This window comes from Uloborus diversus, unplaced genomic scaffold (assembly GCF_026930045.1).
Source record: "Uloborus diversus isolate 005 unplaced genomic scaffold, Udiv.v.3.1 scaffold_14, whole genome shotgun sequence".
In the NCBI taxonomy this organism is placed as follows: Eukaryota; Metazoa; Arthropoda; class Arachnida; order Araneae; family Uloboridae; genus Uloborus; species Uloborus diversus.
In genome coordinates, this window is record NW_026558098.1 from 894805 (window position 1) to 919963 (window position 25159).

Sequence of the window (25159 nt, forward strand, 5' to 3'; positions counted from 1 at the left end):
TTAATAGTTTGTATTGAGACAAACAACTAATTCCGTTTTCGGGAACTTAGGCTATTAATAGTCTTGTCTACTTCATGTTGCAAATGACAAAACAGGGCAACAACGCGAAAAAGTCAAGACAATAGATTTTTGAGTTTGTTGCATTAAAAGTAATTATAAATAATTAATGAGCCTTAAAAAAACTAAAATTTAGACAAAATAGCGAGTTTTTAGCACATTAGAGTCTAAACCAATGAGGATAGAATAATATTGAGAAAAAAAATTCTGCATTTTTCAAGAAAAAAATTTAGAATTTTCCGAAAAAAAAGCCTATTTTGCATTATTTTCAATAGTTTGCATTCCAATAAACAACTAATTCCAATTATGAAAACTTGGCCACTTAAGAGTATTGTGTACTAAAATCTCGCAAATGACCAAATATGGCGACTAAGTCAAAAATTCAGATATAAAATTTTGAATTTACAGCATGAAAAACAATTATATAAATAATTAATGACCCTTAAAAAACTAAAATTTAGACAAAATAGCGAGTTTTTAGCACATTAGTCTAAACCAATGAGGATAAAATAATATTCTGAAGAAAAAATTTTGCATTTATCAAGAAAAAAATATAGAATTTTCCGGGGGAAAAAAAAAACAAAAAACAGCCCATTTTGCATTATTTTCAATAGTTTGCATTGCAATAGACATCTAATTCCGATTTTGAAAACTTGGCCACTTAAGAGTCTTGTGTACTAAAATCTCGCAAATGACCAAATATGGCGACTAAGTCAAAAATTCAGATATAAAATTTTGAATTTGTTGCATGAAAATAATTCAAAAATAAAAAAACCCCCATGAAACTACAATTTAATTGAGAATTTTTAGCACATTCGTGTCCAAAGCAATAGGGATAAAATGAAATTTTAAATGGTATAACTGTTTTCATATTTCTCAATAAAATTATTTAAAATAACCAAAAAAAAAAACATTTTGCAGCACATTTTGCTTATTTTCATTAGTTTGCAGTTAAAAGAAACACCCAATTCTGCTTTGTCTTTGAAAACGAAGGCACTTAAGCATCGCCTGCTAACTTCCATCTTGTGAATGACCAAACATGGCGGCTACGTTTTACACGTAGCTGAAGTGCTCGATGAAAAAACGACGATCTCCAATCGGCGCTACCCCTCAGTGTTTATCCTGACACTAAGCTTCCAAAGCATCAAATTGTCTTCTCTTTTGTTGAGTTTGCGCACAATTCCTGCCTTCGAGGATAGGGAAATTTCTTCTTTTTCCTCAAAAATCGAAAAGTGTACAAGCAAAGTCAAAAAAACGGAGTGCTTTTGGAAAAAATCGGATTTCCGGAGTACGCAATAAAAATCGGAGAAACTATGTGTTTTTTAAATATTTAAATAATAATTAGACAAACTGACTTTTGCTGATGAGAGTGTAGTGAAGGCAACTAATAATATTTTCACCTTCAACTTTCACGACTTCTACGCTCAATTTGTAAATCACATCTTTCAGTGAGTTACCGCCCTATAGCCAGGGCAAAGGCAGAGATACGTGAAATACACAGCCAGCTCAGTCATTTCCAGCCGAGGACTGCCGTTTCGTGCTTATTAGCACTCATCAGCCCGGCATAGGAAACTGACTGAGCTGGAGATATAAAACCTCTTAAGGAAGGACGTTTCCATTTCTTTGGAATGGGCGTGTCAAGGTCACATTTCCATTTCTTTGGAATGGGCGTGTCAAGGTCACATTTCCATTTCTTTAGAATGGGCATGTCAAGGTCACGTTTTCATTCTTTTGGAATGGGTGTGTCAAGGTCACGTTTCCTGCATCGTTTCCATAAGACAGAAGGCAGAACCACTCTTGCTTTCATGCACCGCAATTAAGGAGTCATTGAAATAAATATACTTGAAATGACTGAGCTGGCGGTGTATTTCACGAAATCACATCTTTATCAAAAAAATAAATAAATAAATATACAAAATTACTACATCAAAATTGTCCTTATACCTTTGCCCTTATGACGTTTTTTAAATTTACGATTGAAGTATTTTAGTCACTGTCATAGAGGAAAATTACGTAATCTTGAACTAAAAAAGAAGGAGTTTTGAAGGAGTTAAAACCAAAACGAAGGAGTTTGAAGAGCCCTTCAAAAAAAATTTCAGAATGAAGGGGTATCGCAGGAGTTTTGAAGAAGAGTACGAACCCTGTTTGCCGATACTGCCCATGACCAGTCTACGGCAGAACGTTACAGAATTCTCGCTATTACTGAAGACTTTTTAATATTTAGTTTAACCGAATAAAAATTCCATGGAAGTAATAACTTTCCTTTTTTGGCAGCTTATACAGTGAAACCTCCGAATAGCGGACAGTCAAGGGACCATAAGTTTTGTCCGTTATTGGGAAGTGTCCGCTGTTAGGAGGAACTACTTCATTTGCCTTTTTCAAAATGGGCTGTTGTTCCTTTTGTAGAACACAATCGAAACAATTGCGAAAGGTTTACTACATTTTACGTCAAGAGTAATTAGTCTGTTTTTTCTTAATAAAGGTATACTGACGGCACACACTTGTCTTTAAAAGCATTTAATCAATTAAAGTAACCAGTTAAAACAGTTTGACGTCTCTTTTTTGCATTGCAAGTCTGTTTCTCAATATAAATGTTTAAATCATTTACCTTAGCAAGTCTTTCAGTGTCCCCTTTGCTCACGAAAAAGTTTTTCAATTCTTTACCGTATTTCAGTGCTTCCGAAAATTCTCTACTTTTTATGGTTAATTTATTTATTTTATCTGGAGTATCACTATTGCATTATTGACAGCTGGCAATATGATCTGCTTCAATACTCTCAAAACAAGCCGTAACAAAATTATGACTTTTTTTTCTTTTTCATTTTTTGCTGCTCCCAAAAAGTACCATGTCTTTTAGTTCTTTTTTTTTCTGCCCCCAACTTTTAAGCCCCAATCGCTGCTTCTGCCCATTACCACCCTTTTAATTCCAAGAAACAGTAATAAGGAAATGACGGGGGGGGGGGGGGGGGATCTCAGTTGTGGAGGATGAAAAGCTTTGTAAGACAAGCAGTTACTAAGCTATTCTGTGAAAAGAAAAAGAAAAAAAAAAACGGAAGTGCTACGATCGCAAGGGAAATTTTTTGTGAAATAACTGTCCGTTATTCAGAGTGAATTACATGGAATGGCCTATATTGAGGGACCCGGGACTTGCAAAAATGTCCGTTAATTAGAAGTGTCCGTCAAGGGAGGTTTCACTGTATACTTAGGAATTGATTTTTAAAACTAAAATTTAAAAAAGACAATAGAAGAAAAAAGACAATACTTTCTTATTAAACACTTCCCAGGTTTCAAAAGGAAAGTCTCGAAGTTCAGAAAGAAAAGGGGGAAAGACTCACCTTGGTTCCTGGGCGGCGGGGGGAATGCCTCCCTCTCTGGCTTGGGTATCTTGTCGAGGGGGGGGTGGGGCAGGAGCCACTCGGGGGGAGGCAGGTTGGGGGTCCCCAGGCGGTGGCTCACGTCCACCACCTTGCCCCTCGCCCCCTCCTGGGGGGGCACTCGCTCCGGAAGGGGGGCCGACCCCTCCACCACGTGGGTGTGGTCTGGGGGGAGAAGAGAGACACAGTAAATGACATGAAATATATTTACAAAGGAAAAACGACATAATGAGTGAATTTGCCTATAGTTTTGTACTAACATAATCTCTACTAAAAAGTAGCTACAAAAATGTAATTACTGAAATCCGGGGGAAAAAATCAACATATAATGAAAATAATATGTAAAATAAGAAGGTATAGGGTAGCACATGTTGAAATAACTACAAACTTTCAAAATTATTGAAATATTTTCAAGATGCAAAAGGATTGAAATCTGCTGCCATTTTCTGCAAAGCATGTGCTTTGTTCAACATACAATGTGAAAAGCTTCCAAAAAATAAAGTTTTACTTAATTTTTATTTAAATGAGTTATTATGGTGACTCACCAGCGACATATCTGCCCAACAGAATTATTAAATTATGCTTTCAAATAACATGAATACTAAATTGAAAGTGAAATGGGGATTTTTTGCAGATGTAAGCAAATTGGTAGCAGCAAGAAAAATATATTGCAAAGGAAAAACTAAATAATAAGGAGAGAATTTGCTTAAAGTTTCGTACATTCTCCAGTCTCTTCCAGAAAAGTAGATACAAAAATTTAATTGCTAAAATCCGAAAAAAAAAAGAAATCAATAGATAATGAAAATACAATATAAAATAAGCAGGCATAAAGTAGTACATCTTAAAATAACTTCAAACATTCAAAACAATTGAAATAATTTCAAGATGCAAAAGGATTGAAATCTGCTGCCATTTTCTGCAAAGCACGTGCTTCGTTGAACATACAATGTGGAAAGCTTCCAAAACATTAATTTTCATTAAATGAGTTATTAATTGCATAAAATTCTTGTTCCCCGACATTTGGTGGACTAGAAAAGGGTGCCATCTATTGAGAAGAAAGTGAAACTTTTTGACGATTAACTGAAAAACCTGCAAACACGGAATATCGTGAGACCGAAGCAAAAAACGGGAGTCTCCGGTTAAAAACAGCGGAGATGGAAAGTATGTATTTGTATTTATTCTCCCCTTTTTTGTCACTTGAAACTGGGTTACAATATAACTACTGTCCAACCATCGATTCCATGGAAAGGCTAATATCCGGTTTATAGGCGAAAATGGACGTATCTATTAGTTTATAGGGATGTTAGTTGGTTTGCTACTGATGTGCACTTTTGCCTCTCTATTAATTAGCCTTAGTTTTGTAAAAATGAAAATTTGCTCTCTCAGCAACATTTTTTTAATCTAAAGTATATTCGATCTACATTCTCAAGGCAAAAATGAATTGATTTCTTTATTCACAACAAAGTTTTGAGCTTACCATTTTGCTCTTACGTTCCTGAATGAAATGAAAACATTTTATTTTCTTTTTGTTGTTTCCATGGTAACTATTTTTGTTTTCCCTTATTTTATTTTAGAGAATGCAATAAATGAATGAGGCACTAGTGACATCATAAAACACGTGCATCGAAATCCCATCGTTATTTTCCCTTCTCCCCCGCCGGATTCATCCGGATGGAATCATCTTTACTTGGCACACTGCCAAATTACATACAAACCGCGGTCAAACAGTACTATCCTAAATTATAATGAGGTAAGAACAAGTTGCTTACCCGTTAGGCTTCTTCGCAATGGAATAATAAATAATAAAATTTTTATTTATAATAAATAAAAAATATAAATTTTTTACTACTAACTAATAAGGCACTAGCGACATCATAAAACACGTGCATCGAAATCCCATCGTTATTTCCCCTTCTCCCCTGCTAGATTCATCCAGATGGAATCGTCTTTACTTGGCACATTGCCAAATTACATACATATTCGACATTAACATATTCGATGTATATTCCCAAATTAATTCAAAAATGAATTGATTTTAGTCACAACAAGGTTTTGAGCTTACCATTTCGCTTTCACGTTCCTGAACGAAATGAAAATATTTTCTTTCTTTTTGTTTCCATGGTAACTGTTTTTGTTTCCCCCTATTTTATTTTAGAGAATGCAATAAATGAATGAGGCACTAGCGACATCATAAAATGCGTGCATCATATAATCCCATCGTTATTTTCCCTTCTCCTCTGCCAGATTCATCCAGACGGAATAGTCTTTACTTGGCAGATTGCCAAATTACATACAAACCGCGGTCAAACAGTACTATCCTAAATTATAATGAGGTAAGAACAAGTTGCTTACCCGTTAGGCTTCTTTGCAATAGAATAATAAATAATAAAATTTTTAATTATAATAAATAATAATTAAATTAATTATAATAAATATTTATTTATAATAAATAAATAATATAAATTTTTTACTACTAACTAATAAGGCACTAGCGACATTATAAAACGCGTGCATCGAAATCCCATCGTTATTTTCCCTTCTCCCCCGCCGGATTCATCCGGACGGAGTCGTCTTCGGCTTGGCACATTGCCAGATTACGCGCAATCCGCGGTCAAACGGCGAGTACTCACACTCCTGCTTGATGGCCATGATGTTGATGGGCTGGAAGGGGTTCCGTGCCTGGTGCCGGGGCCGGAGGAGCCGTGCCGCGAACCTGCGTGCCTTGCGGGTGAGGGGGGTGGTGTGCAGGTAGAAGGCAGCCCGGGTCTTCATGATGGGCCGGGGGCTGCCCGCCCGGATCACCAGCCCGTGGGCCGTGGCGCAGTGCCGGGCCAGGTGCGCCTTCAGCTTGAACTCCTGGATGGGGAGAGAGAGAGACATGAAGCTTTAAAACTTTTTAATGGCATTTAAAAAATACTTTTTAGATTAACTAATACTAAAGATTTTAAATAAACGTATTTAACTTCTTTCTTTAACTGGTCAATAAATAACTAGAATTATCGTGACTAAGTCCTGTCACGTCTGATTTTCTCAATATTTGTAGATTTTGCAGCAGGAATTTACTCTAGCTAAAAGGCTTTCATGTGAATTACTTTCTGCAAACCAACACATCACATATCTCGAATAAACACAAGGTATATTTTTTTAAAAATTAACAGGTTTTTCAAAAGGTCGACAGAAAACATAACGAGATGCACAGTATTTTCATTATCTTACAAAAAAATTTAATATTTCTTACTCTGTACACAGAAATAGAAAATCAGGCAACATAAAATAAAAAAAAATGTCTTGATTAAGCTGGAATTCAGTAAAAAGGGATTTAAACTACTTGAGGTTCTACAGTAGTTTTGCATAAAAAAATGAAATACAATAAAGTAAAATGCAAAAAAAAAAAAGTAGTAATCAAAAATGAACAATAGATTTTATCACTCGAGAAGTAACTTTGCCTTAACTGTTGGTAATCATGGAAACTAAAAAATCTGAAACTTCATCATTCTTGGGTTTCGTTGTCTTTTTTACTTTTCTTCAGAAAACGCTGAATTTTCCAGCTTTTTTTAACCCCAAGACAATTTTTGCGCTTTGTCCATATACTTACGCTACAATATGCTACAAGTACCCCACATGTTCCCTAAAAAAAGACAAAAAAAAATCCACATTTCTTTGAAAAACCCCAACTTTAGTTGGGTTTTTTGGTTTTATTCAAAAAAACCCAAAATTTTTTAAAAAACCCGGGTTTCTGCCAACCCTGGGGGTGATGGGTTTAAATGGGTTGGGAACCAGTAGATAAAAATAGGAATGATGAATCATTACCAGGCGGAAAAAAGTACGGTTCTTCTGCTCGGCAAATGTAGGTTTTCGCCATTTTATTGCCAAAGTAGTAAAGATAAGAATATTCTGTGGACAGCTCACGGACACTTTCATTTAATTTTTCTCTCAGCAAGTCGACCTAAACCATTAAAAATGCTTCGATAAAGATTCATTCAGTTGTTTTCTAGTTTAAAACGATTGCATGCTCTCCTGATTGGGTGAAGTCTGGTTCGATGGGATTCAAATAAATGAGTGGTTTACCATACTTCATTCAACGTAAGAGTCCAAAAGTTCAAACATTTTTTATTTTCAAATTTCATATCAAAATAAAACTTACAATTTGTATGGTATAAGACGGGAACATAGTCGTTAACTTAAAATGTAACAGTGATACCCTCTTTTATTACGGCAAGTCTTACAGAACACGGCACATTTTTAGAAATTGCGCTAAACGAGAGAATGAAAGAAATAGAAAGAGACTCACCTTCCCGCATCCTGAGATCGTGCACCTGTGGGGTCTGTGTGAGGCCACGTGGGCCCCCTGCATCCTCTCACCCCCACTCCCTCCAATCAGATCCACCGATTCTAGAAAGAAAGGGACCAATGAGCATTTCAGTATAAGTCATATAAAAACAAAAAAAATTTGAAATTTTCAAGCATCATTTCAATTCTTTGGCTTTTAATAATTTTGAAAAAAAAAAAAATCATAGTTATAATAAAACATTTAACATTAATTTTTTATAAATTAAAATAGGGGAGTAAAATAGGGTTATAGAATTGAAATCTATATTTTCATACTGTAACTAAAAATCAGAGTTTAAATTACACGGAAAAGAATTTAAAATAAGTGATGACGTCTAATTGTATTCAATGTTCAGTAGAACATTCAAAAGGTTTTCGCTTGCATGAATAAATTAAATGACAAAAACTGGTTTCGTTCGAAAATACGGCGGGATCCGAGATTCGGAAATTAAGAATTGACGTTAGATTTTTGAAGCTAAAAAAGTTACAGCCTTTGGGTGATTTTTTTTTTTTTTTTAAATTAGGAATAAGTCTCTAATATTTTCTTTTTCAATGAGTATTCTTCACAGAGGGGAGAAGTTCAAGAAGTTCGAAGAAACATCGGGTACGTTTTTCCCCATTTTTCAGAAAATAAAACTCTGAAAAGAAGGAATTTTGAACTAGAAATATTTTCAAAGCGTTCAGACATATGCAATTTTCATAATCGTGTGTATACAAAAATATCATTTTTGCAAACATGATTGTTTCACTGCAGGGATTTTTAACTAAATTTTAATCACCAAAGAATTCTTTCCTGGGGCATTCTTCTGCAATTAGAATTAGCGATTGAATCGTCCTTGTGTTGGTGAACATTCGGGAGACGTTTACTCCATTAGGGAGTGAGGCAAGCGGAAAATCCGAAACTGCTTTCTCCGAGAGTCCGAGGAAGCGATCGAAGCCGAGGAAATAAACCTGGAGGGGAAGGTGGCACAAAATGGCACTCACATACTTGCCAACCTTCGAAAAAAAAAACAGGAGATTCCACTAGAGGTATATAGGTGATTCACCAGCAACATATCTTCACAACAGAATGATTAAATTATGCTTTTTAATAACATAAATACTAAATTTAAAGTGAAATGGGGATTTTTCGCAGATGTAAGCTAATTGGTAGTTGCAAGAAAAATATACTGCAAAGGGAAAACAAAATAATAAGGGGTGAATTTGCTTAAAGTTTCATACATTCTCCAGTCTCTACCAGAAAAGTAGCTACAAACATTTAGTTACTAAAATCCGAAAAAAAGAAAAGGAAATCAATATATAATGAAAATACAATATAAAATAAGTAGGTATAGGGGAGCACATGTTAAAATAACTTCAAACATTCAAAATAATTGAAATAATTTCAGGATGCAAAAGGATTGAAATCGGCTGCCATTTTCGGCAAAGCACGTGCTTCGTTGAACATGCAAATGTGGAAAGCTTCAAAAAAACTATTTTTTACTAAATGAGTTATTACTTGAAAAATTCTTATTCCCTGACATTGGTGGAATAGAAAGGGGCGCCATCTACTGAGAAGAAAGTGAAACTTTTGGATGATTGACTAAAAAACTGCAAAAACGGGAGAAGTATGCACTCACCGAGCCTGGTGGGGTACTTGAGTCCCCCGTAGCGCTTGAAGTAGTTCCAGCAGGACTGGCACAGGCGGCACTGCAGGTGGGCAGGACCGAAGGCATACCACTGACTAGAGGTGGGAGCTGTTCGGGAAATTGAGAGAAACGACGGAATGAGAAATCGAACACATGACATTCAAATCAGCGATTATTTTTTTCCTTACAGACCCCCAAGCACTTTAAAGGTATTTATTAAATGACATCGACAAAAATGCACACTGTTTTAAACCATAGATAAAAAGCATCATATTGAAAACTAATTTCATGATTTCTAAAAAAGATCTAGGTATAGAAAATATGATTTATAAATCACATTTAAGGACACTTCAAAAGTGGACTAAGATATTTGAAAAAGGAAACTTGGAGGTGGTGGAAAAATATAGTTCTTACTGGAAAAATGAGAAAGAAATGGAAAAAAATGATTTTTTGCATTGAAAAACAAACAAGAGTTGTTATTACACAGTTACATTTTCTTTAGTTGAGCACAAAATGTTAACTATTTTTAAATACATGCAAGACAACCCCCCCCCCCCCCCTTTTTTTTTCTTCTTAACTGACACATACATTCAGCAATTGCAGCTAAAAAAAAAAAGTATCCCTTCTTTTTCAAACCTGCCAATGCCTTTTCTCCTTCAAAATACCAAACATGAACCAAATCATCATTCACCATTAAAATGCATTTTTGTGATTGTTAAATCAGGGCTCATAGACAGTGGAAAAAATATATGAGTTTAAAAGCAAGAATATAGGAGTTTGGTAGAAAAAAATATAGGAATTTTGAAACACTAAATATTTGAAAAATTTGGAAGACAACAAACACTCTACCTGCCCTTTATTTCAGTATTTACAGGAAGAAAAAAACTAATTTTACTAAATGAAGCCAAAGAAAAAAAGACTGTGCATCACATTTGCGGGAAATGGTCAGTCTCATAAGCTTGATTCATTTAAGTGGCATGTTGTATTCAAATATTCAGCAATTTTTTAAGGTTAAAACTGGATTTTGTTTTTGAGGAATCGATTCATTAAAGTAGCTGATTCAATTACTGGCACTCACTGTAACGGCATTATCCATAACTTAGAGTTATGTATAAAGAGTGAATTTGGCCTAATCGGCCAAACAAAAAGGGGTGTTAGAAGATCCCAATTGGAGCATAGAACTATCCATTATCCTGCCCAATTTGTAACACCATACCTGAGTTACGGTAGATAGAAAAAAAAGAGCTAAAAAAAAAATCTGAGATTGAGACAGATTCCTGAAATTCTTGGAAAATCTACACACAAAATAAATACATATTTTAAAAAAGCAGATAAAATCCTACTAAATGACACTTTGTTCGTCGAGATAGTTACATTTTTGAGCGAGCTACAAGCTTTTAAACATTGAAAGTACTCAAAGTTGAATTGGTACTAAAATCTGAACACTGCATTTTTAAAAACAATATCGTATGAGCTACCACCCTTCATTTGAACTACATGTAAGTTTCAAATGTGACAAAATTAAAAGCTTTCGAAATCTGAACAGCAGTACACTTAAAGTTAACATGACTAAAATTACAAAGTAAACTCATTAAAAGAAGATAAAACATCGAAAACAAGTTAAAAGTTGCAAGTAAAATGCAACTTTTACGTATTTCATAAAAATAAAAAAAATCAAACAGGAGTTTAGTACATATGGCAACATTAAAGACGCAAGAGTGCACAGAGCAGTGGAGAAAGAAAAAAAAGGATCAAAGGTTTTTGTATTTTTGGGTAGCATTTAACATCCGACGAAAAAAATATAGGAGTCAGTGAGAAAATATAGGAGGACTATGAGCCCAGTAAATCAATCTTTAGAACAGACATTTCCAGGGCTTTTTATTTATAAAATAAATTGAAATTTTCAAAGTTTTTTTTTTCTTTCAGTTTGTTACATGCATTGTAACAAAGGTGTGTAAATGTATACACACACATTAAAAGGATGACATAAAACTTAATCATTTCCACTCATTGATATTGTTGATATAGTTTGGTCTTGCATATATGAATTCAGTTTTTGTGAGAAAAGTAACAAATAATACTCATGTGCACATACATCACATTTAAAGTTTCCTGCATTCGTCAAAAGTGTGTTTCACCATACTTGCCAACTTTCAAAAAAAGAAAAACAGGAGATTTCACCAGAGGTATATAGGTGATTCACCATCGACATATCCCCGCTACAGAATTTTTAAATTATGCCTTTAGATAACATGAATACTAAATTTAAAGTGTAATGGGGATTTTTCACAGATGTAAGTTAATTGGTAGCAGTAAGAAAAACATACTACAAAGGAAAAACCAAACAATAAGGAGCGAATTTGCTTCAAGTTTTGTACATTCCCCAGTATCCATCATAAAAGTAGCTACAAAAACTTAATTTCTAAAACCCGAAAAAATAAAAATCAATCTATAATGAAAATAAAATATAAAATAAGTAGGTATAGGGTAGCACATGTTAAAATAACTTCAAACTTCTAAAATAATTGAAATATTTACAAGATGCAAAAGGATTGAAATCTGCTGCCATTTTCGGCAAAGCACGTGTTTCGCTGAACATGCAATGTGGAAAGCTTCCAAAAAATTAATTTTAACGAAATGGGTTATTAATTGGAAAAAATCTTATTCCCCGACATTGGTAGACAAGAAAAAGGCGCCATCTACTGAGAAGAAAGTGAAACTTTTTGATAATTGACTGAAAAAACCGCAAAAACGGGAGAAAATCGTAAAAAACGGGAAATCGGGAGATGGAAGCAAAAAACGGGAGTCTGCCGTTAAAAACAGTAGACTTGGAAAGTATGGTTTCACTAAACTCTCACGTGAAAATGACTCGTCAATTCATGATCAAAATTTATTCCAACTATTGGCAGCATTCATGCCCAGAGAGAGAGTTTGCTGTCTCTTTTGGTAAAGGGGGGGGGGAGGGAGGTAAAAAAGAATCTGATTGGATACTCACTGTAGCAGCTCTCGCAGGGTCTCCCACTGGCAGAGGGGCTCTCTCCAGCGCTTGCCCCATTCAGGACACCGGGCTTGTTGTTGCTGAAATCACAAAACATTCTCTTATACAACTCTTTTCACAGAGTCAATACAGGGTGTCATGACCCCCCTTAAACTGTCGACATTCTTATCCATCCACATTGTGTTCGAATACTTGATGAGTGAAAAGTAGACGATTCAATTCAGAAAAACATCTTTAAAATCAAACATTTGAATTACGAATTTCGTTCATTGCTTGTGACATGTTTGCCCAAACACCTGAGCAGTTTCAGAAATGGTTTCAGGGTTCATACTGAATTTGGATAAAAAATTTCCATGACTTTTCCAAGACTTTTTCATGACTTCATAAAAATTTTCATGACCTTATTACACGAAGAGAACAGTACTATTTAATGTCAAACTTGCCAATTTTCGGAAATGGGCTTCAAAAAAACTTTTACGTGAATGCCATTACCTCATTGGAGCACTTACTTGTGACTGACAAAATATCAGTACACGCGTTGCAGAAACTGATAAATTATTCTTATTATATTCGTCTTTATCATATAAATTCAAGTAAAGTAAAAATATAATGAATGCTGTTTCACTATACGCTGTAAAAATATAGTGTCTTATGTCTAATAAATGTTTAATAAATAGGGAAGAATAGTAATGAATAGGACAAAAATTAAATGAGACGTTACTAAGTTTCCAATAAATTTATTTCATAAAAACATTGCCCTTTGGTGTCAATAGTGCATCTAATATCACCCATGTAACTTGACAGTATATTCGTTCTTTAAAGTAAAGCCATCTTTTTCAGTAAATTCATTTCTCTTCCGAGTTTCATTTTTCTAAACTAAATATTTCAGCTGGCCACAAGGATCAGTTTTGTGAGCTCTATGTTGAGCACCACTTGTTAGAAATACCCTATTTCTATGTTCTATTGCCTGACAAAAGTTTTCATTTCCTAAAACCTTCAATATATTAAGATAAACTGATAAATTTCATAATGAATTGTTTACAAGTAGTAGAAACAAACTCGGGTGCAATTGAATTGAGGGGGCGTAGCAAAATCAAGAACGTGCAAGTCCCCTACTACAGAATATAAAAGACGAGAAGAACTGAAAATAATGGTGAGTTCAAAATTAGAGATGCCCCGGTAGTAAAATCACATCACAAAAAAAGGTGAGCGGCTGTTACAGAAGCGGATGAAATTGGATTCCAAAACTCTGATTTGTTTTTGGGATTGTTCAGTTTATATGCAATATTACTAAATCACTCAACATTTCTAGCGCTCTTTTAGCTATTGTTACTTTCTTACTTGCCAAGACATATTTCCATGACTTTAAATAAATTTCCATGACTTTTAATGAAAATATTAATTTTCCATGACTTTTCCAGGTTTGAAATTTGTTTATTATTTTTCCATGACTTTCCAGGATTTCCATGACCCGTACGAACCCTGTACTATTAAATGCCAAACTTGCATATTTTTGGAAATGGGCTTTCGAAAAACTTTTATGTGAGTGCCACTACCTCATTGGAGGGCACTTACTAGTGACTGAAAAAATATCAGTGCACTGCAGAAACTAATAAATTATTCTCATTTGTCTTCATCATATCAATTCAAGTAAAGTAAAAATGCAATACACTGATGTTTAAACATCTAACAAATATTTAATAAATAGGGCAGAATAGTAATGAGTGGGACAAAATTTGAATGGGTCATTACTAAGTTACCAATAATAAATTCACTTCATAAAAGCATTTCCCTTTGGTGTCAATAGTGCATCTACTCACCCAATGTAACTAAACAATATACTGGTTACTATTGGTTCATTAGAGTAAAGCCACGTTTTTCAGTTTTTTCATTTTTCTAAATCAGATATTTCAGCTGGCCACAAGGGGATCAGTTTTACGAGCTGTATGTTGGGCACCACTGTTTTACAGTACAAGAATTCCCCTATTTCTATGTTCTATTGCCTGACTAAAATCTTCACTTTCTAAATCCTTCAACAAATTAAGAGAAACTCTGGTAAATTTAATAGTGAATTTTTTTACAAGTAGTTGAAATGAACTCGGGTGCAAATGAATTACACTTTTTGAGGGGGCGTGGCAAAATCAAGAAAGGACAAGTCCACTAGTACAGAATATAAAAAGTGGAGAAAATAATGGTGAATTCAAAATTAGTAATATCCTAGTAGTAAAATCTAATTGCAAAAAACGGCGAGCGGCTGTCACAGAAGCAGATGAAATTGGATTCCAAAGCTCAGACTTTTTTCTGAGATTGTTCAAGTTACATGCAATATTACTAAACCACTCAACATTTCTAGTGCTCTTTTAGAGACCGTTACTTTCTTACTGCTCAAAACATTTTTTCATGACTTTAAATAAATTTAAATGACTTTTTTTAAAAAAATATTAATTTTCCATGGCTTTTCCAGGTCTGAAATTCGTCTATTTTTTTTCCATGGCTTTCCAGGATTTTCATGACCCGTGCGAACCCTGTGTTTTGTACCCAAAACCCTGTATTCTTCAACATGAAGTCTGTATCTGCCCCCTAAATAAAATGGACCACAAAAAGAGTTCCCTCTCCCGAGTTTTCGGATGATAGGCTTCGAAAATGGCCCGATGATTCGTGTGAAGGACTGTCCACAAAAAGATGTCACACTTTAGAGGGGAGCCAGGTTTTTTGACATTGTGAAGAGGAGAAGGGAAGGGGAAAGAAACACGAAATGTGACATCATGAATCTTTTAGAAGAGAATGTTTATGGGGGGGGGGGATAAAACAAAATGTGACATCATGCATTTTTAAAAAGAATGTTTTTGAAAGAAGCATGACATGTGACAAAGGTGGGGGAGGGTGACTTTGTGACACAGAGAGGAGGAAGTAACACGAGGCATGACATTTGCAATGGAAAAGAGGGTGTAAGGTGAAATGTGACTTTAACAAAGTGGGGAGGGACATTGAAAATAAGGGGGACATCATTTCTGAACTGCCACTAAACTATGAACTTACAAACAGCCTATAAACCGGAGGTTTGATCATCGCCGGTCAGACTGTACTGAACAGATTTTAAACTCACTTGTTTTTAGTTTTGCCATTTTTCAGAGTAAAAAGAGTTGCATAAGTTAAAATTATATACAGCTCTATGTACAGTCAAGCCCGCTTATTAGAATATCAGGTAAAAGAATATTGTAATACATATTTCAAGTGCCATTGTCATTTACTTAAAATACACCGCCAGCTCAGTCACTCCATCCGAGGACTGCAGTTTCTTGCTTCTTAGCACTCATGAGCCTGGAATAGGAATCAAATGAGCTGGAGGCGAAAAACCTCTAAGGGAGCCAAACAAACAGGTAGCTAATGTAAAAAAGCAAGAAACTGCAGTCATCGGATGGAATAACTGAGCTGGTGGTGTATGTTAAGTATTTCTGCCTTAGGCCTGGCTTAGGGCAATAACTTACTACAAAATACCATTGTTATTTTGATCCTGGATAATGGAATATTTCGCTTATTAGAATAATATTTTGTGGCAAATTAAATATCCCGTTAAGTGGGTTAGACTGTAGCAGTTCAGTAGAAGATTGAGACTAAAATGATTCTTGAAAGATGTTTACAACATAATTTGTTTCTTTAGCGTACGTTAATGTGAAACTCTCCTCAATTAGTTTTTAGAGGAGAAGCAAAACTAGAATTCCAGTAAATTCACTCTTTCTTATGCACTCGTACATAATTTTTTAAAATTATTTTTTTCTCTGTGACTGTCCCTTAAATAGAGGTGTCCCTTAATTAGAGGCAAATACATGGAAGTCCCTATTCAAAAGGACTGGGACCAGAGAAAATGTCCCTTAAATAGAGGTGTCCCTTAAGGGAGGTTCTACTGTAATTTCTTGTAGCAAATTAAATATCCCATTAAGTGGGTTCGACTGTAGTAGTTCAGTAGGAGATTGAGATTTAAACGATTCTCGAAAAACAACTTGCGTTTTCTCAAATCAAAAACGGATTCCGATCCCTGAAGACGGAAAGAGAGAAACTCACTAGTTTGGGATGTAGACCTGCTTGAGCTTGGACTCAGCTTCCACGGCCTTGACCCTCTTCTGTTGGACGTAGCGGTCAGTGGTCTTCCACATGTAGTAGTACTCGATCACGTTCTTCAGGCTCTTCCAGGGCAGCTATGCAACGAAAAAAACACGACCCTATTACGACCGGGGCTCGAAAACATGACATTTTCGTAAAGATCGAAAAACTGAACACTTAAACCTTCAAAAGGTAACTGCTTCATCAAATCAATGTTGTTTATTTCTTGTATTACTATTATAATGTATCAACTTTAAAATGAATGTTCCTTTTATTATTTACATTTATAAATATACATTTCATGTAAAAATTCAAATATACATTTAAAAATGTAAAATATACATTTCATGTAAAATGTAATGTAATTTAAACGGCACTTAAATATAAAAGATATTTACAATCATATTTGTGAAATATGATAATTTAATGTATTAGAAATAAAATGAAACATAACTAATATTAATACTAGCTAATATTGGATATTGACTTTTATATTCATATGCTCTGTAAAACTGATCACATGTATACATGAGCCCCTAATATTAATACAGTTTTAATATTACATATGTCATACTTCAAAAAATAAACATTGAAAATATCAAAATAACGTTCTATTTTCAAAATAAATATCTTTAAACAAATTCTTGGATCTATGAAGTATTATGGTACAAATCGCATATCGATACGACAATGTGTTGCTTTCCTATAAATTTTAAAAATGCGTCGAGGCCTTTTTGGGCATCCGTGTTTTCAAAAAATGAACATGAATTAATAAAATAAGAAAATAAAATAAGTTGATTTAGATTGGTATACATCGAAATAACGTAAAACTTTCAAAAATCTGAGCCATTTTCAGGATGCAAATGAATCAAGATCTAGAACGCAGCACAACATTTACAGCAATGCACGCATGTTAACTTTCCAAATTCGGAGAGAATCGCCCTTTTAGTATATATTTTATATAAACGACATTTACAATCATTAGTGAAACAGGATAATTTAATGTATTAGAAATAAAATAAAACATAACTGATATTAACATACCTACCAACATTCCAAGGGAAAAAATCCAGTAGATTTTTTACTATCCCATTAAATACTATCATATGGAAGTCTCTTACTTCATATAAACATAAAATAATTAATTGAAACATAAAATGGAAAAATAAAAGTTAAGTAAATGCTTAATTTAGAGTTAAAACTTACTTTTTGATCAATATCTCGATGTACTTAAGTTTGAATTCAAACCATGGAAGTACATATGTCTAGACAGTTTTTACAAAAATATTTTATCAGATTTTTTTCACCAAATTCCATACATAAAGGGATTTTTCTAAAGATTTATAAAATCTAGTAGATTGTTAACAAAAATCCGGAAGGTCGGGAGGATTGCTAAAAACCCAGGAAACTACTGGAAAAATCAGTAGAGTTGACAGATAAGTATTAATACTGGCTAATATTGGATATTGACTTTTATATTCATATGCTCTGTAAAACTGATCACATATACACATGAGCCCCTTACATGATTAATAATTTTTATATTGCAATTGTCATACTTTGAAAAATAAACATTGAAAATATCAAAATATGATATTTTCAAACTGAATATCATAAAAAATTCTTGGATCTGTGAAGTATTGTGGCACCAACCGCATATCAATACGACAATTTGTCGCTTCCCTATGAATTTTTAAAATGTGTCGAAGCCTTTTTGGACACCTGTATTTTCAAAAAATATACATGAATTAATAAAATAAAAAAATAAAATAAGTTGATTTAGATTGGTATACATTGAAATAACATCCAACTTTCAAAAATCTGAGCCATTTTTAGGATGCAAATGGATCAAGATCTTGAATGCAGCACAAAATATACAGCAATGCATGCATGTTAACTTTCTTTCCAAATTCGGAGAGGATCGCCTTTTTAGTCAAAAGAAACTAGTTTTGTGCAGGATTGGCACCACAGCATGGAAAATATAAAATAAAATGGATATTTTTTTTAAAATCCCAACAAAATATTCTTTTTAAAAAAATAAAGAAAATCTGGAAAACGACGAACTGGTTTTGGACAGGAGAGGAGGCTTTTACCGTCCAAAACTGTCCCAAAATGTCTTTTAAACTGCCCAAAAATATGCTTAAGGGTCTAATCTATTCAATTCATATTGGCAGCAACGTTTGTAATGCATAAATATAAATATTAAGAAGTTTTAATAAGTATGAGACTATTTTTCTCTGTAATGTTCATTTCAAAAAATATTTCTCTAAAAAATTGCCAATAGCTCTTTGCATAAAAACTTCCTAATGTAAGAGATGTGTCTTCGTAGAGTTATAAAAAGAAATTCACAACACCACAAGAAACAGATTTCGGTTCCATTCATAACTCAAAAAAGTAAATGTGCGTCAGTGTTTCATGGTTTCTGCAATTACCATATAGAAAACTTTACTTGATGTTGAAAAGAAAATTCTTTTTTAAATCATAGATTAGAGAACAATAAATGGATGATTTAATGTCATAATTTCAAAACTTGAGCAAATTATTTTTTTAAATCATATTTCTCATAAAATTCATTTCGCAACTACAATAAACAGAAGCTATAGTCACTTAACCATTTCTAGAAACAAATTATTGGCATTTTCCTAAAGTAGTTTGGTGGTCATTTAGTCCTAGATCTTGAAATGGCACCACAGTCAATGGAAGTCTTTCTGATAGAGTTCAAAAAATTGTCATTCATCGCATTTAAGTTCTTAAGTCAATGATTGCATTCTGTTTTAAACACTTTCATTTTCACACATGCACAAATACAGCAAAATTTGGTTACTTTTGTTTTTAAAAATACAGTAACACCCCTCCTAATGGACACCCCTCAAAGGTGGACACACCTCTTATGCGGACAATTTTTAATTCCCCGGTTCCAAGGCAAACAACATTATAAAACCCTTGTCCTGCAGACACTCCTTTACTGCGAACAAAAAAAATTTGTCCCGTTAGTGTCCGCATTAGAGGGATTTCACTGTATATCTAAGCTCATGCATACAAATTGCAATTTTTAATGATGGATTCAACTTCTATGTAACTAAATTAGAATCAGCTGCATAAATAAGTCATAGGCGGCTTGTATCGAGAGAGGGGGGGGGGGGGGGGCAAAGGGGGCAACTGCCTCTCGACTTTTCAGAGTTAATAATAAATAATGGATTGAAAAATGATTTTTTACACGGTGGATTGATTTATTTCACCAAAGTAAAAACTGATAATTCCAAACAAATGAACTTTTGTCATCTGATTTCAAAAGACTGATGACCATCCGTCCCAATTTTTGATATTATATTACAAATTTCTGTAGTTATTGAAACAAGTCAATTAAATGCCAGTAATATGGACGAATTTTGCAAAATAAAATCAGCTTTGGGGGGTTTTGCCCCAAAAATAGTTTTACTTAAAATATAGCTTCGGACACTTTCGAACAGTCAACTGTAGTGTCCAAAACTTTGCCAGAACTGGTATAATACCTGCCAACCTCCAAAAAAAGAAATCCGGAAGTTTTTTCTCATCCAGAAGATTTTAACGCAAAATAAAATCAAACAGGACACCTACCCTCTACATTTAACAATATGAAATTAGTTATGAATTTCATATTCATTGAATTTACTTTCGTTTAGTAAAAATTACTCGTAATGCTTTTTTTTTTTAATTTGGAAATACTGTTTACTCGTCTTTAAGAAAAAAAGAACGAAGCCAAAACGGCATGAAATGAGCGAATGAGAAGATGATAACTGGCGCCAAAATCGTTTCCCTGGTTGCCCACCGCAACACTCGCTTCCATTGTATCCCGATGAAGTCATGCGCTGTATTACTGAGTGATGTCATAATCTTGCCTCACGTCTTCTGGTGAAATTTTCCTACGGCAACCTCTTCTTGGCCTAAAATGCGGTGCCGCGTTCCGTAAAAGTAGCGTTAGCGCCAAAATACAATTTTTTTTTTGCCTACAAAACATGAAAAAAATGGATGATTTTGCTCATAACCGGAAAAGGACATAAAAATCCGGAAAACTTAAATCCAGTAGGGTTGCCAAGTATGCGGTACAACTAATCTGAATGATGTATTACACAGACATGCTACAGCTTCATGAAGAAGAAAGCTGAACTTTACACGTAACAAATAAAACGTTAAAAATAAACATTTGAGAGTAATTAATATACTTTCAAACAGGGAGCTCAAATAATATTATTTTTATATATTTTTTACATTTATTTTTTTCAAATTCAATTACATTTTTTTCCAAGATCTATTTTTTCTTTTTATTTTGTCAAAGATTTTAGAAACTTCAGATGGTAATGGACTTACAGTCATAAATACAATCAAACTTTTGTTTAAATAGGTTCGTTTTCTAAAATTTATTATGCCTGAATACTGAATATTTATTAGAATGAAAAAGCAGTGTTAAATTATTTTTAAGTTTCCTTTAACATGAGCACCCACATTTGCAGAAATTGTCCACAAACCCAATGAACACCAACCGATATTTTTGATACATATAAAAAAAATCAAAAATTCATATTGCAAATTACTCAAATTACTCAGGAAAAAAAATGCCCCCCCCCCCCCAAGAAAATATTAATGCAAATCTGCATCAATCTCAGGAATGATGAAATTGAAGGTAAAAAAAAGCGGAAATCAGCGTTTCCGCGGAAAAGTAGCGTGTCTGATTACATTGCCTGCATCGGAGTGTGGAAAGAAAGATACTCACAAAATCCTGCCTGACGTCTATGAAGTCCTTCCCGTACTTTTCCAGGGCCTCTTCGAAGAGGTTGGCCTCAGATGCAGACCACTCCTCCATCTCGTCCCTGCACAGCACGGGGCCCCCCTGGGGCACCAGGCTCGAGAGGGCCCCCGTCACATCGTAGCCATGACGATGGAGCACGTCCATGGCGTGGAACTGGAAAGGCAAAACGGAAGTCGGCTCAATACAAAACACCACACCGGGAGTATTCAGTTTCCAAAAATTTCAAGAGGGGGGCAAGTTTTATCATTGGAAAAATGCTATTTTTTTATTCAATAGCCCCTTTTTCTTGAAAAACATAAAAGGTGTTTAATATTTAAATATTAAATTCATGTTATTTTTTCTTCTTAACAGAAATGTATATATGAAACTTTTAATATCTCTTAAAAATAGCCAGTCAAAAAGTTTCCATGATAGAAACTTGAACTTTTACTGTTTTTAAGAAAGCCTACTGAAAAGAAATTTTAAGGCAATTCTGCTTATTTTATGATAAAATCATTTATAAAGTTTTAACCAATGGTTGCTTTTTAAATGACAAAAAAAAGTTCTTGACCATAAAAACAGCTGACTAGGAAAATTTCATTTCTACAAACTAGAAACCTATAAATGAAATGCAGTGAAATTTTCAAAGGAGCGTGTAAAGTTATTTTCTAGAGAACATAAGTTTTTAAAACTGATGTTTTGAGAAAATCTGGTTTGAAAAGGAAATTATATTCACATTTTAAAACACTCCTGCCCCCATTAATATGTAAATTGAGTAGCTTTTAATCTACACAAAATATATATCTGTGGTTGTTCGCCAAAAGTGGATAAGTCAAATTTGATATGGCAAAGCATGATGTGTAGAGTTATCAACTTTTGCAGCAGTTTATATTTTCATTGCTTAACTTAATCTTTAGACATATCAAATTCTGGCATAGAAAAATACCGCTCTAAACACATCTTAATCTGTGAATAGAAAGGGGTCAAATTTGACAAATCAACTGCTGGCAAAGAATCAGATAAAAAAACTGAATATTTAAATTTTTTTGTAAGGTTTTAGGGCTACTGCCCTTAAACTTTTAATGTGAGAATCAATGGGAAGGAGAAAAAAAACTCACCAAGGTGATATCTCTCGATGCTGCCGCAGCACTCATGTGCAGGCTGGGCTGTTTCACAGAACTCGAACAGTCCAGGGCCCTGGCAAACGTGCCCACAGACCTGCAAAACACAATAACCTGTTCTTAAAAAACCTATCCATGTAAACTGGGTTTTCCAACCAATGCCAATATTCAAAGCTTAAAATTACGAAGACTGTATGAATAAATTTAGGGACAAAAGTTTCAGTGTGAAAGAGAATTCTTAACCTTTTAACTGTGAAATTATTCGGGTGCATAGATTGATCATTATTTTTATTGCAAAAACCAAATGTTTAGTGCAAAACAAACCATACTTAGTAGTCAAAAATGGATACAGTAAAATCCCATTACAACAAATACCGATACGACAAAATATCCGTTTCAGAAAAATACATTTTTGGTTCCAATTTAATTTCCATTACGTCACTCGAATCCCATCATAACGAAATTTCCGTCACAAAAGTTTGTCCTCGAAGTTTGTCGCAAAGGGATTTTACTGTTTTTCTAATTGCATGCATAAATATTTAAAGGTACTGTAGCCACTGCGTCATCGATTCTAGAGGAAAATTATTTTTTAAAGCTTAAAATAAAAAAACTGATCATTTTCTAAAACAAAATAGCAAAAATAAAAATACATTAACAGAAATAAAATGCTGCACAATTGTGGGTAAACGTGCCAACAGACCTGCAAAACAAAATAACCTCTTTTTAAGAAACAGATCCATGTTTTCCACCCATTCAAAGCTTAAAATTATGGATGCGAATAAATTTAGCGACAAAAGTTTCAGTGTAAACGAGATTCCATCACCTTTTATAACTATCAAGTTATTCAGACGATTTGGGTTTCCAACTTGACTCATTTTTTTATTGCAAAAATCAAATGTTTCGTGCAAAATAATCCGTACTTTATACTTAAAAATTGATTCAGTGGAATCCCATAACAATGAATACTGATACGACGAAATGTACCTTTCAGCAAAATAAATTTTCATAATATTTATCATTTACACTTATGAATTTTGAAATACTATGGAGGTAGGGAGAATTCGCCATAATGTACAAAAAAAAGCAGCAATTCTTCGAGAGGGATGCTAGAGTTATTTTTGTCTGCATTTAGAAGCAATTTTAATAATTAATTTTAAAAAATGAAAACTTGACATTTTTATTGAAACGGAATTCTTCAGTACACATTTTAGTTGCTGCCAAAAATAACTAAATTTGAATTTGATGACAATTTCCAAAAAATTTTCGTGGAAATAAATATACATATCGTTTTTCATTGACAACAGAAAAAGCCAAAAAAAAAAAATCATTTACAGCTTTCTAAGTCAAGCTTTGAATTAAACCTTTCTCGATTCACTCATACTTTAACTTTTGTCAATGTTGTTTCGTCTACAAAAAAACTACTTTTAAAATTTTAAACAACTTTTTTCACATTTTTTGAAAAAAAGGGAAAAAAAATTTGTTGATAATCTGAAATTTTTTAGTACCCCCCCCCCCCCCCTTACAAATACTGTTCATTTCTTAGACAAAAGGTTTGAAATCCTCCAATTTAATCTACCTTTTTTCCCCCCATTATTATTTCTCAAAAAATACCCAAAAAATAGCAAGATTTAGAAATATTTTTCGTACTACCTATTCTTCGTCCAGAGCTTTCTTCAGCAAAGTTTGTTCAAACCAAATGTGATTTTTAGTTCAGGATTTATATATGCCTTCCATTTCTGCACAAGTACTGATGCTTTTTTTTTTTTGGTTGGAACTGCAAGGTGTCTTGAAACAGATTTTTTTTCATATCACACTATTTACATACAAGATTGGGGGGAGGGGAAAGAGAGATGACAGGGTGGCGACAGGAACTGGAAAAAAAAGTTCCCTGACTTTTCCCTGATTAAGTTCACCAAATTTCCCTGATTTACGTTATCAATGATAATGGTTTCCTTTCTTTGCCCTACCTGAAAAGGATTGCATATTAAACAAAATGCAGTGTTTAGAACGGTTTAAGCTATTAATTAAAAATATATTTTGAAAAGATGATTTTTTTTTTGGTAAAAATAGTGTATTGAAAATTATTGGCAGAGAAATATTGCAAGAAATCTAAAACAAATACTTTACTTCCAGGAACCAGTTAACATAAGAATTCTATGAAATGATTAAAACCACTCTTGAAGACATATCTAATCATGATAAAACTAAAAAATTTCAATGGAAATAACCTTGAACTGAATTTTTAAGCAGTATAATTGTTGCTGCAAGAATAACAAGTGATAGTTAAAGTATAGAAGTAATGTAGTTTTACTTACGTAAATAATACTGCCGTGTGCAGGAAAACGGCAGTATCTGCAGACACTGTATAATCACATCTCATTAATTTTACTTTTTTAAAACAAATAATTGGTGGAAAATTTGTAAGGAATCAAAATACTTCATTTTGCAAGGAAAAAAAATTTTTTTCTTCATTTGATCAATTTTCCCTGAATTTTTGTTATTTTTTCAAAATTACCTGATATTCCCCTGATTTTTCCCTGAGTGATAAAGTTCCCTGACTTTTCCCTGATCTCCCTGATCTGTCGCCACCCTGGATGAGGTCAGAAAGACTGACAAACACATTTGCAAAATTTCAATATCTTACTTTTAAAAAAAATTGTATGTTCTTTTCTATAAAACATGGATGAAAAGCAGACTAGGGTCTTAGGTTTGTATTAAAAAAAAGTATTCCCATAAAATAAAAAGAGAGCAAATAATTCTTATCGAGTAATGCAGAGTTTACAAGA

The 25159-nt window shown here is 33.7% G+C and overlaps 1 protein-coding gene across 1 annotated transcript in view; it reads right to left on the bottom strand.

Moving 5' to 3' along the window:
- The window catches only part of LOC129232783 (metastasis-associated protein MTA3-like), a 57268-nt gene that overhangs the window by 10608 nt on the left and 21501 nt on the right, over positions 1-25159 (bottom strand). The window contains exons 8-15 of the mRNA XM_054866886.1: positions 22371-22470; positions 21238-21426; positions 16449-16582; positions 12384-12466; positions 9380-9496; positions 7723-7823; positions 6062-6287; positions 3393-3596 (exon numbers count right to left, since the gene is read on the bottom strand). Coding sequence (XP_054722861.1) covers positions 3393-3596; positions 6062-6287; positions 7723-7823; positions 9380-9496; positions 12384-12466; positions 16449-16582; positions 21238-21426; positions 22371-22470 — 1154 coding nt within the window. The remainder of the gene's footprint in view (positions 1-3392; positions 3597-6061; positions 6288-7722; positions 7824-9379; positions 9497-12383; positions 12467-16448; positions 16583-21237; positions 21427-22370; positions 22471-25159) is intronic.